Source organism: Equus asinus, chromosome 8, assembly GCF_041296235.1.
Source record: "Equus asinus isolate D_3611 breed Donkey chromosome 8, EquAss-T2T_v2, whole genome shotgun sequence".
Lineage (NCBI taxonomy): Eukaryota > Metazoa > Chordata > Mammalia > Perissodactyla > Equidae > Equus > Equus asinus.
The window spans coordinates 27581740-27595188 of NC_091797.1; the positions used below are offsets into that span (position 1 = coordinate 27581740).

The 13449-nt window shown below is 52.8% G+C and overlaps 1 protein-coding gene across 2 annotated transcripts; it reads right to left on the reverse strand.

Annotated features, from left to right (window-relative positions):
* Positions 1 to 4119: 4119 nt before the first annotated feature.
* PI16 (peptidase inhibitor 16) lies at positions 4120 to 13316 on the reverse strand. 2 transcript variants are annotated; one of them, XM_014830904.3, is made up of 7 exons: positions 12875 to 13316; positions 8489 to 8710; positions 6858 to 6967; positions 6473 to 6561; positions 5349 to 5834; positions 4994 to 5133; positions 4120 to 4514 (listed from the first exon to the last, which is right to left on the reverse strand). In XM_014830904.3, exons 1-6 carry the CDS (start codon positions 13208 to 13210, stop codon positions 5012 to 5014), a joined length of 1365 nt encoding a protein of 454 aa, XP_014686390.2. In that variant the 5' UTR covers positions 13211 to 13316; the 3' UTR covers positions 4120 to 4514; positions 4994 to 5011. The 2 variants fall into 2 exon arrangements, with proteins under 2 accessions (XP_014686390.2, XP_014686392.1); XM_014830906.3 differs by having other exon boundaries at positions 4120 to 5133.
* Between the last annotated feature and the right edge of the window lie 133 nt (positions 13317 to 13449).

Sequence of the window (13449 nt, forward strand, 5' to 3'; positions counted from 1 at the left end):
GGGCACTTGCATCTCAGGAGCCTGAGCTGACCTGGCCATGAGGAGCCCTTCCGTCTGACCCACCTCCTCCCACAGGTTTGGAGAGGCTGCCTGGGGGTAAAGAGCGGGCCATGGGGGGCTTGGCGAGTCACCTCGAGGAGAGCCAGTGCTGCTCCCAAGTAATACCTTGGGATTTCTGAATTGGGGTCTTGACTACGTTTCCCAGGCTATCTTCCACACCCAGAAACGGCGAGAAAACCCCTTTGATACTTTCAGTTCTTAGTTGAGCGAACTACAGGTTTTACTCCTAACAGTTTTCAGGTCAGTATTCAGATGCATGTATTGTGTATGTTCAATGCTCCCATTGTTTCTCAGACCCCTCAGTCTCTGAGGGCTGAGGCCTCACTGCCCCTGAGCACCTGGCATGTTCCCCATCAGTCCTGGAAACTGGAATGTTGAGGTCCTTATGTGAGAAAGAAGAGGGCGGGGTTGGGGCAGGAGGGGAGCTGAGCTGCCAGCAGAAGGAGGGGTGACGAGAGTGGGAATGTCCTTTTGGGGACCAATCATCTTCCTCCCCTCCTGGAAAGCCATTGTGATGGACAAAGCTGGAATGTCCCCAGGCAGGCCTTTTGAGAGTCCCTGTGATGAAGCCTGAGGTGGCAGTGGTGGCCTGTGCTGGCCCCTACAGTAGTCCTTGTTCCAGTGCCAGTCTCCATATGCCTGGGAGCCATGCAGCATAATGCTGGAGCACTCCTCTCCCCACTCAGGTCCTCAAGGCCTCAGAGTGCCAGCCCCCCTGCCCTGTTTGAACATGCCCTCCCATCCTCGTGGGCTCGTGCTGACACATCCCCTCCCTGCCCATTTGTCACAGCCCTGCCTGACTAGTTTGGGACATCATGTCTTGCCTTCTGTTGTTTCCACCAAAATAAACTTCCAAAGAGATCTCTGCTCCTCGTCTTGGGTAAGTTCTCTCATGTGACAGTGTTCCTGAGGGCTGGCGACAGGTGCTCTTGCTTTGCAGGAGGCAGGCGGAGCCCACCCAAAACTAGGAAAAATGGGTTTGGGCCTCCATGGTCCTGCTCTGCCCGGAGGCTACCTCACCTGACCCTCATAGGACCTGGGGCTAACCTGAGAAAACAGGCCCAAGAAGGAGGGGACCCCCCCCCCCCCACGCAGGAACACAAGTTAGATGAGCATCTGAAAATCAATGTAATACACTCTATCCACAGAATAAGGAACAAAACCATATGATTATCTCAATAGACTTGGAAAAATTATTTGACAAAATTCAATATCCCTTCATGAAAAAACATCAAAAGCCTAAGAATAGAAGAGAACTTCCTTAACCTGATAAATGGCATCTATGAAAAATCCATAATTAACATTATACTGAATGGTGAAAAACTACTACCGTTTTCCCTCTAAGATCAGGAAGAAGATAAGGAGGTCTGCTCTTGCCACTACTCAACATTGTACTGGAGGGTCTAGCCAGGGCAATTAGGCAAGAAAATGAAATAAAAGTTATGTGTTGGAAAGGAAGAAGTAAAATTGTCTGTGCAGATGACATGATCTTGTAAAGAGAAAATCCTAAGGAATCCACTAAAAATACTGTTATAACTAATAAATCATTCAGTAAGGTTGCATGATAAAAAAATTGATATATAAAAATTGTATTTCTATACATTTGCAGTGGAACAAGGTAAAATGAAATTAATGAAACAATTTCATTTACAGTAGCATCAAAAATAATAAAATACTTATGAACTTAACAAAAGAATTGCAAAACTTATACTTTGAAAATCATAAAATGTTGTTGAAAGAAAGCAAAGAAGACCTAAATAAATAGACATCCCATGTTCATGGATTGGAAGACTTAACATTGTTAGGATGGCAGATTACATAATCCCTGTCAAAAATCTCAGGGGACTTCTTTGCAGAAATTTGGCAAGCTGATCCTAAAATTCATATGGAAATTCAAGGGATCCAGAATAGCCTAAACAATCCTGAAAAAGAAGAGCACCGTTGGAGGACTCATGCTTCCCAATTCCAAAACTTACTGCAAAGCTACAGTAATCAAGACAGTGTGGTACTGGCATAAAGATAAACACATAGATTAATAGAATAGGATTGAGAGTCCAGAAACAAACAGTCACATTTATGGTCAACTGATTTTCAACAAGGGTAATGACAACTAAATGGAGGAAGAATCATCTTCAACAGAAGGTGCTGGGGCAACTGGATATTCACGTGTTTAGGACGAAGTTGGACTCCCACCTCACATCACATACAAAAATTAAAAATGGATCAAAGACTTACAAGAATTAAAACTACAAAACTCTTAGAAGAAAACATAACCATAAATTTTTATGACCTTGGATTAGGCAATGGTTTCTTGGATATAACACCGAAAGCATAAGCAACAACAACAAAAAAGATAAATTGGATGTCATCAGAATTAAAAACTGTTGTGTTCAAAGGATATCATCAAGAAAAATTGAAAACGCAATCCACAGAATGAGAGAAAATGTTTGCAAATCACATATCTGATAAGGGACTTGTAGCTAGAATATATAAAGAATTCCTACAACTCCATAATAAAAAGATGAATGCCCCAATAGGAAAATGGGCAAATGACTTGAAGCGATGTTTGTCCAAAAAAGACATACAAGTGGCCAATAAGCACATGGAACGATGCTTGACATCATTAGTCATCAAGCAAATGAAAATCCAAACCCCAATGAGATACTATTTCACACTCACTAGGACAGCTATAATAAAAAAGACAGATCATAACAAGTGTTGGTGAGGATGTGGAGAAACTGAAACCCTTGTATGTTGCTGATGCAAATGTAAAATGGTGCAGCCACTTTGGAAAGTAGTGTGGCAGTTCCTAAAAAAAGTTAAACGTAGAGTTACACATGATCCAGAGTTACCATACAATGCCACTCCTAGGGATATACCCAAGAGAAATGAAAACATATGTCCACACAAAAACTTACATGAATGTGTATAGCAGCATTATTCATAATAGCCAGTAAGTGGAAACAACCCAAAAGTCCAGCAGTTGATGAATGGATAAATAAATGTATTCCGTACAAAGGGATATTACTTGTAATAAAGAGGAATGAAGACCTGCCCCATGCTACAACATGGATGAACCTTGGGAATATTATGCTAAGTGAAAGAAGCCAGTCACGAAAAGGTCACATATTGTATGATTCCATTTATATAAAATGTCAGAATAGACAAATCCATAGAGACAATAAATAGAGGTTGCTTAGGGCTGGGGGTGGGTGGTGGAGCGAAAAATGAAGAGTGACTGCTAATGGGTGTGGGGTTTCTTTTTGGGGTGATGAAAATGTTCTAAAATTGTGTTGATGGTTGCACAACCCTGTGAATATACTAAAAACCGTTGAGCGATACACTTTAAATGGGTGAATTTTTTGTTATATGAGTCATATCTTAATAGAGATATGTTATATCACATATATATATGGTCGGCGTACAGCCCTGGCCTGACTTGGATGCTTCCTGTTTAACTGCACCTTCCGGCTTTGGTCTGGAGACAGTCGCTCTGTCCCTCCCTACCAGGCCCGGCTCAGTCCCAAGCTGCCCTCGGTCACCAACTCTTGCTACACTCCCCCATACACACTTGTGCTTTCCCTCCCCACAGTGCTCTGGACAATCCTGCCATGCTCCCCTGGGTGAGGATCTGGGACTCCCAAACCCTTTCTCAGACTCCTGCATGCAGAGAGGGTTGGCAAAGCCATCCTTGAGGTGCATTCCTGACCTTGCATCCCCAGACGGGCCTGGGCAGCAGCCCCACTGTGAAGAGGTCATATGCCACTCTTCGATCCTGGGTCCTGAACCCAGCTCGGCTCCACTGGTGACTCCTGGAGTAGGAGAGTCAGCCCACTGCCCTTGGCCTGCCCTTGGCCTTTTCCCCTTCCTGCCAGCTACCTGAAGTTGGATGAGTGGGTGGGAGTTACAGGAAGGAAAGGAAGGATGCTCCAAAAAACTAAATGGAGTGTTTGGGGGAGGGAGTGTACAGGAGAAGGAACAGTGCCACAGACTGGTGGGGAAGCATGGAACGTCTTCTGGTTTGCCCCCCACCCCTCACAAGCACAGAGACTCAGGAACTCGAGCACAGGCTTTATTCAGGAGTCAGGGGCTGCTTCCCTTCCCTGGCCCCTGCCTGCCCCACCCAGAGAACTCTGCTCGGGTGAGGCTAGTCCCCTTACACCGCCCCCCAAGTTACACAGGCAAGTAGGGGAGGAAGGCACTCAGGGAGAACCCCTACCCTGCACAGGCAGGCAGCCCTCGGCCAGGCAGGCAGGGCTCTCCCCAGAACCCCCACCCACCCGCCCCGGACTGAGAGAGGAGAGGCAGGAGGGGTCCAGGCCAGGTGTGCAGTCATCGGGCAGCAACCTGAGCTCGCAGCCGGCCAGGCCTCATGCCCCAAGATGTCTGTGGGTGAGTCACATGCCCTGCAGCCTCCAGAGGGCCTTCAGCCAAGATGTGTCTTGTTTGGGGGGCTGGGGACAGGGTGAGAGAGATGGCAGGAGGACAGCTGACCCCTTCACCCTGGGAAAGCAGGAGGCACTCCTGGGAACAGCCCAGGACTCAGATGGCTCCAGGAAGAGGCCAGGGGACTGGAGGGGCCAAGGGACTCCTGGGACATCCTGAGATCTTCTGTCCCTAGAAGAGCAGGCCATGGCCGCAGGACAACTGGAGAACGGGCACTTGAGGCCACAGGAACACCACTCAGAGCAATGTGCAGCTAGCTGAGGAGCGGACTCCCTGGAGGCAGAGGCACTCCTGGGGCACTGCCAGGGTGTAGCCCTGTAGAGGCCTCCTCAGGGCACAAGCACACTGGCCTCGAGTCCGGCCAGAAGGTGGGGTGAAGGGGGGCTGCTGGGCCACAGAGCAGGACCTGCCCAGTAAGCTGTGGCCTCTTACTCAGAGAAACACACTCCAGAGGGGGCGAGGCCAGGGTGCCCCCACCAGGCCTTGCCTTCGAGTGGTGACCCCTTCAGAAGATTCCAGCCAACACCAGGGGAGGCAGTAGTAGCAGTCCCAGGAGAGGGACCCAGACACGACCACCGCCCGAGTTCAGCCCTGACTTGATGCCAGGCTTTCCAGGGCCCTCTGCACCTGTGGGAAAGGAGAGGCTTTGCCTTAGCCTGGAGACAGCTCTGCCTGACCTCCCACCCACCCCACCAGGCATGCAGGTGGCAGCCCAGCAGCCAGGGAGGAAGCTCCTACTCAGAAGGTGCATGCCCCGCCATGCCCATACCATCTATGCCAGGGGCAGGGAGCTGACATTCTGGAGTCAGGAGGGAAGGTAGGGCAGACGCTACAGGCCTTACCTGGCAAGGACGACTGCAGGACCAGGGTACGCCCACCTGTGGCATTAGCGGTGGCAGAGGTATTGGGGGAGTTGGGCAGGGACTTGGAGGAGGTGTGCCCCATGTGGTCCAGTGTGGCCTGCAGCTCACCTGGCTCATCCTGGACTGGAATAACTGAGGCCGAGACCTCAGTGGAAGGAGGTAACTCGGCCTCAGCCTCGCCCTCCTCCAGGGAGTAGGGTAGTGGCTCCTGTGTCCCTGTTAGGGACACCTTAGGGTGCAGAGAACTCTCTGGGCTTCTGGAGGGCATTCTTGTCCTGCTGGCCTCTCTGTCTGCTGATTTGGGGGTGGGATCATGGGTTGATTTGGGGAAGGTGGCTGGCCCCTCATCCAAGGAGAGCTGGCTGTGAGTTGCCAAAACGGAAGGGACCTCAGTTGCCAGGGAAGATGGGGCCTCAGTTACCAGGTAAGGCAAATCCTGAGCCTCTTCAGGGCCTCTAATGGGTTCTGATAAGAGAGATAAGGCCTCTCATTAGTGCTGCAAGCAGGACCTCACATCCCTCAGCCCACAGGCATCAAGGTGAGGCCACCAAATGTCCTACGAAGACACACATACGCACACCTCTCCAGCGAATATGTCCCTCATTGCTAATAAATGTTATTTCTTGTGATTGACACAGTTACTCCTCCATCCAAGTCTTCCTCTCTCTGCACTCTCACTTCCACTTTTCGGGGATTTCTCCAGCTGGAGTCCTGTTCCTAACACGCCTACCGCGTGGCAGGCCCAGTGGTGCGAGTCCCTCTGGCAACGCCCACCAAGAGGCCCCTCCCACCCCAGGCCCTCTCCACCTGGCCACGCCCACCTCGCCCGGCGCTCGGAAACCGCCGGACTCTCCTCTACCTTCGGCTTGGAGGGTTGAAATCCGGTCACTTGGAATGACAGGGAGCCAAAGTGGCTGCGCAAGGAGGGCAGAGCGGGCTTGACAACTCGGATGGGGTGGGGCCGTCGAGGGCTCCTGGAGGTCGCATCCCGCCGGGCCCCTCACTGCCCACGCACCGCTCGGGGAGCCAGAGGGGCCCTAGACCATCCGGTCACCGTCACTTCCCTCCCTTTCCTCTTTCTCCCCACCCCATCCCCGACTCACCACAGAGGGAGATCTCACAGTGGTAGCCAGAGGGACACTGGGAGCACGGAGTCCCCTCCTGGTAGGGCCTCTGCCTCTTCACGTTCCCCCTGCAGGAGCCGAGGAGGATGCTGGCGGGGAGGGGAGGTCCCTGCCAACTCCTGACACTATTATCCCTTGTACACACCCCTAGTCCAGAAGTACCCCCGCGGCTTACTTGTTCCCGACTAATTTGCTGGGCCAATGAGAGCAGACTCCCATCCGTGCCCTCCTCACAGGTCCCGCAAGACTATAGAGTGTAGGCCCTAGACTGCCGCGCCACCTCTTCCTTAGACTGTGTCCCACTCAGCCCTCCCCTGGGCTCGGCCCACCTCCTCCCCCCAGGGCTCCCTCGGGAGGCACTCACGGGGGCTCGTAGTTGCAAACCAGCAATTGGATGTTGGTCTCTTCAACTCCCTGGAGCTTCTCGCAGAAGTGGGAGCCACAGCCAATCCGCTCGGTCTTGGCCCAGACCACCTGAAGGAGGGCAAACCCAACAGTTTGGCCTGGGTAGGTCGGGCCCTGGCTCTCTACACCAGCTTCTATGGGTGGGAGAGGAGGAACCCTATGGCCTGTCAGATCCGAGTCTCTGAGGACACAGCTTCAGGACAAAAGTCTGGACAGAGGGCCGTGGGGGGGCGGGGCAGGGGTGGTATTTGTCCTGAACATCCTCTCCCCTGCCAACCACACACAGTTTCACCAGGCCTCTCTCCCTCTGAAAACCTTCCCTTTGGAAATACTGTCATAAATTGTTCTTGCCCGCTCTCCCTAAAGGCACTTGCATTTTAAATAAGGGGTATATCCAAAGGAATAAATCTCAAACGGGAGAATCTTAGCTATCAGCAATCAGCAACAACCAAAGTCCAAGGAATGGCAGGGGAGGAGCCGTTGTGGAAATGGAACTTCCCCCATATCACAAGTAAGCAGGGAGCTGCTTGGCGTCTCCCAGGAGGAAATGACCCCAGAGAGCGTGTGCACTCAGCCCTAGACAAGGTTGGGGTGGAGGTGGGGCAGAGCCGCTCCTGCTGGGCACTGATAGCAATCCCTACAGAAGGATGTGTGGGTATGGGGGATGTGAGCTGTGACAGAAGACAGAAGGAAGGGGGCAGGGAGGGCTGCTGGGCCCTCACAACTTCCTGATCTGGGTGGGTGATGTTGGGATTTCCTTCCTTAAAGATTAGCACTAAAAATACCACCCAAAAGGGGCACTGGAAAATGGAATTAGTGGATATGGGTGGGAAGATGGTGAGTGTGTTTTCCTTTTTTAAAAAATTGTCATCTTATTGTTTGAAAAAAATAGGTATTGGGAGGAGAAAAGGAAGAATTCAGTAACACTGTTAACTCCCCTATGTGAGCACACACACGCCCCTACACTCTCATCTGCAAACTCAAACTTTCAAAATGCAGCAAGAACCCTGACACAAGCGCAAAGTGCCTCAGAGGCAGGAAATGCTCTCACAGGCTCCTGAAACCTTCACTCCGTGACCATTTGCTCTTATCTTACACATAGTTTTTAAAAGCTAAAGAAAAATCAGACAAACAAAATTGTTGATTTGCCCTTTTGCTCCCTGGCAGACTAGAAGCAGCAACTTAGACATCGTGAGAAATGACAAAAGAGGGAGAGGGAAAGCAAAGAGAGAAGTCAGGGGGCATTCACGGCTGGGGGAACAGCCCTGCGTCTGAGGTCAGAGGACAGGACTGCTTAGAGCTGTCCGCTCACCTAGTACTCTAACTACTGTCCAGGAAACTAACTCAGGTCCCTTGGCACCCCCGAGGTGGAGAGGGGCCCCTAGGTTTTCAGAAGCCTGTGCTTTCTAAAGAATCCACCGAAAACGGGTCAGACAGTTCGAGCAGCAGACTCTGTCGGGGGCCTGGACTCCACATGAATGGCTGTGGAAGGACAACTTTTATGAGGGATCTAAGGGGGCTTAGCGTGTGGACTAAGGGACTCCCGGCCGCGGAGGGAGAGGTGGTCCCGCCCGCCGGCCCGCCTCTCACCTGCGTGTAGTGCCCGCACATCTGGCCCGGGTCGCAGGTGCCAGCGCTGAGGTTGTAGTGGTCGTGCTCTTGGTACCACTGCTCCACGGCCAGCGGCACGTCCATGGCCTCGTCCGTGATGGCGAACAGGTTCTCGCCGCGCCGCCCACGCTCCTTGTTGTGGCCCCAAATGCACTGCTGCGCGTAGGCCTTGGCGAAGGCGGCCAGCTCCTCGTCCCACCTCTGCGGGGCAGGTCAGGGAGGGAGGTGAGGACGCTTAGGGCTCGGTGGAGGCAGGAGTGGGGGGTGGGAGAAAAGAAGGTTGAGGGTGTCCTGGGGACCTCTGGAGGCCAGAGACCCTCCCCTCCTTAGCAGAGTGACTCTTGGCTGTGATCCGGAACAAGTCTCTGCTCCTGGTGGGCTCCTGTGGGGAGGTGGGAGGGTGCCACCCCAGGCGGTGAAATTAGCAAGGTCAGGACCATTCACCAGCTTTGCGACTTTGGACAGATTGCCTAGCCTTTCTGAACTTTCACAGGACTTTGGGAAAAACAAAGGAGATGATGTTTGTGACAATGCTATTAGTAATTAATATTAATATCCTTCTATGTGAAAGGTGGGTGGCAGCGATGCCCCTCCTACCTCCCAGGGCTGCCTGAACCGCTGTGAAGCCCCCAGGATGTCCAGCAATGTTCAAGGGCTGGGGTGTTTATTCAGCTGTCCTCCTCCCTGGCCCACCCATCATAAATCTGACTTGAGTGGCCAGCACTCCCCTCTCAGCTCCCACTCTCCGCTTGGGACAGCCCACTCTCCATGGGTTTACCAGCTCCAGGCTTCCCTCTCCAGTGCTGTTCCCAAGTGCTCTCGACTCTTGTCAACTGATAATCCTTTTCCCCAAGAAAATTGTCTCTGTGTGACCCTGATCAAGAGGCCTATTTTCAGAGCCTTGGTGACCAAAAGAGGTGTCAGATCCCAAAGGCAGTCGTCTCCAGTTGGGGACCCCAGGTGAAACAGTGGGAGGGGGCATTTTAGGTTAGGGGGCCTCTGAGGTTCTGTGTCCCTGGCTGGGAGGACAGGCCCAGTGTGGGTGGGAAGATAGATTAACAAGGCATCTGACCAAGAGATTGGGGAGGGAGGCCTGGATCCCATTAAGTTTTGTCCTTGGCCTCTCCTGGAAAAGGGTGGCCTGGCGGCAACTCTTGCTCCACCCTCGGGAGGCCCAGCCAGCTGCGGGAGCCAGACATCCCATAAGGCGCCAAGAGCTTGGGTGACCCTGAGGGGAGGGGGCTTTGTGGCCACACCCACTCCCCCCCATCCAGGGTTCTCAGGAGCAGTTGGCTGGGGTGCGGATGGGAGCACTGGGCTAGGACAGCCCCACTGCCATGACTTCAGGTGAATTCCTCTCCCTCTCTGGGCACTTTGTCCCTAGTCACTGGTCCTTGACGTTCTCTCAGACTCTGGCAGCAGTGGAAGATAGGGAGTGGGAAAGGGGCAGGGTGCTAGGGACCAGGATCAGGGTGTCTGGAATGACCTGTAGGGCTCCAGACCAGACTGTAAGCTCCTTCGGGACAGGGCGCTGACGTATCCCAGTGTCTGGCTCGGTGCTGGCACATGGCAGATGCTCAAGAGCTGTTTGTCAGCTGTTGACAACTGAGACAAGGCCCTGCTTACCGCGGTCTCCCCTACAGAGCCCATTATCATTTCCATTCTGACTACGTGCCCAGAGTCCCACCATTAGAGAGTCATTCCTTTGGGTCTTAAGGCTTCTCAGTTGTCTGGAGACCCTGTGGAGTTTAAAGAGTCATGGTACCCACCCACATTGGCCACATAATCACCATCTGAAAGCAAATCCACTCATTCATTCATTCACTCACTCGTTCATTCATTCAACACCTGGGCACCGTGCCAGCCCTGGGGCAACAGCAAAGACCAAGAAGCCCAAGGTTACATTGTCGTAAACCATTAATTGGGCCACAATGTGGTGACTGACAGATATGCCATAGGTAGTATAGAGGCACCAGAGAGGGCCATTTAGCCCAACCTGAGGTGGAGAAGGAGGCACTAAGCTGAGCGTTAAAAGGCAAGGTTTGGCCAGGTGGACAGGGGAAAGCGTCCTGAGCAGGAGGCACAACGTGAGCAAAGGTGTGGAGGGGAGAGACAGTGTTATGGCTGGGGGAGAGACTCCTCCTTCAGGTTACTTCAGTAGGAGGAGTCGGCAGGCCAGGGGCTGGAGAGGTGGGCAGGGACCAGACACACAGAGAGCCTCCTCAGGTGCTGGGGCTTCACACTGAGGCGGTAGGGAGCCAGTGGGAGCCACTGAAGGGTTTTGAGCAGGGTCAGCCTGGTGTGTTGGATCATTCATTCTGGTGGCAGAGGCGAGAGGCTGGGGAAGCAGGTAGAGGCTGTTCTAGTTCTCGGGAGAAGAAAAGAAAGATCGAACCAGGGTTGTGCCAAAGGGATGGGAGGAGGTAGGATTCAAGGGAAAGTGAACTTTCTGGGAGGTAACGATGCTGATGGTTAGATGTGGAGGCTGAGGGAGGGAGAAGAGTCGTGATAACCCCCTCCTGTCTCACCCTGGATCCATACCTCCTTTTATGAATTGAACGCTCATTGAGCACTTACTATGCGCCAGGCACTGTTCACATATTCACTCATTTAATCCTTACAACCACCCTACAAGGGAGTTGTTATGTTGTTATCATCCCCAATTGACACATGAAGAAGCTGAGGCACAGAGAGATTAAATACCTTGGCCAAGGTGGTCCAGCTCATAAATGGCAAAGTCAAGATTTGAACCCAGGCCATCTGGCTCCAGAGTCTCTGCTTCCCTCCCTGCTGAGGTTGAGCCTGAGTCTCATCTCAGATTTATCCTGGTGTCCCAGTCCAGCCTTATCTCCACCCCCTCCTCCGATCACTTCCCACCAGGCATCAGCCTGTGCCCTCAATACCCTAACTGCTTCCCAGAATGTCGCCCCACCCCCCAGGTCCACTTCTGTCTGCAAAGCAGCTCCCAGCCTGTGTAGCCCCAGCCTCAGCCAGCAAGACTGTAAGACTGATGTAGGGCACCAGGGATCCACAGATGGGGAAACTGAGGCTCAACAACGAGTTTCGGGCCTCTATCAGGGAGCTGTTGGCAGAGCTGGTCCAGCCTCCGGGGCTACTGACACATTGCCGGCAGCTCCTTGTTGCGGAGGCTGACAGGGCTGTGAATGGCGATGCTGTGTGTGTTGGTAGAGACCTTCCTAGATCTTTCTCACTTCTCATCCTGTCTGATGCTCAGGGCAGGGATTGCCAGCCTCATGTGATTGATCAGGAAATGGAGGCCTTTGAAGGTAAAGGGGCCCACCCAGAGTCCCTTTGCCAGATTGAAGCCCCAGGCTCACTGCTGCGTTCTCCAGGTGCGACCTTGCTCTCGGGCGCCAGCTCTGGGCCCCTGGACACTGCCCATCACGCTCCAGGGCACCTGAGGACGGCTGGAGGGGATGGGCCAGGCCAGACCTGAGGGAGGGCAGGAAGGGGGTGAATTTCTGACTTTTTCTCTTTCACTCCTGAGCATAAACATTCTGCCCCTACCCCTGCCATCAAATCACTGTCCTCTGACAAAGGTAACCGCTGCCTGTGTGTCATCTGGCTTCTGTCGTCTGTAGGCATGTCCGTGGACATTTGCTACATCTGCATGTGTGCCCCACCAGTGTGCAATAGTATTTTTTACGTGTTTTTAGGCTTCATGTAAATATATTCGACTGTATATATATTTTTTGAGATTTCATTTTCCTCCCCCACCCAATGCTATATCTGTGAGATTCAGTCCATGTTGATATATATGTGTCTCTAATGATGACCCCATTTTACAGATGAGAAACTGAGGGTCATTACCAGGTTAAGGGATTAGCCCCAAATCACAGGTCTTGTAGGGGCTGAGACAGAATTTGGACTGTGTGATGCAGACCCCTCTCTGCTGCTTCTTCCTGTTCTCACCCATCTCCCGGGACAGCCCTCCTACCCCAGGGGCCGGGACCCATGCTGCTGCCCTGTTTCCTCTTCTCATCTCCTTGGAAGACATCTGAAAGGCCAATTTCACCAAGGTTAGGAACTTCCCACGTTCCCCCTCCCAGGGGCACGTGCATTTTCAGAAGTGCTGGGAAGGGGCCATTGGAGTAGGAAGCTGGGATTTCCAGGCCTGGCTCTACCAGCTGTGTGACCTGTAAGCCCCTGAGGAATCAGCAAGTCTCTCTGAGCCTCAGTTTCCTCATCTCTATAATGGGGCTGTTTATGGGGACCTGTGAATTATATAATGCCAGAGAGATGAGTCTCTGAGATAGCTTCAGCTTGGTGGCGGAAGGCATTGGTGGGGGCCCCTGCCCAGCATCCCTTCAATTCTGGCAGGCAAGCGTCCCTGGCTACACTCACCATTTGCAGCATGTCGGCAGCCGGTGGAGACACCTGGGCACGGTAGAGGTTGTGCAGCTTCACCATCACGTGTTTCTCATCATCACTGAGGGCTCCAGCGGGGCCTATGATGGCCACCAGCAGTAGCAGCAGCGGCAGCAGGAGCGCCAAGAGACTGTGAGAGCTGTGCATGGTGGCCAGAACTCTCTGCCTCTCCCATCCAGGGGTCTGGCAGCTGGATTTAAAGTCCTTCCCACACAAGCACCACCCTGGCTGGGGTGGGTGGGAGAGGCTGTGTCTGGAGGCCTGGCCCGGCTCACACAATGTCTCGGGGAGGGCTGAGTCCACTCCCAGCATTTATCTCCCCTCAGAGTCCTTGGCAAAAGCTCCCTTTCTCTCGGTAACAGGGGCTCAGGCCAAGAGCTGTGTGAGTTTTGCAGTCCCTCCTCAGTTGTGGACAAGTTCTCCAAGGTCAAAATCACAGTAACCTCTGCAGATCTATGACTGGTAGCACCCAGGTCACACCCACTGGGTGCTGAGGACAGTCAATAGGAAGGAAACCAAACGGACCCTACCCAGAGAGGATTGGGCAAGAG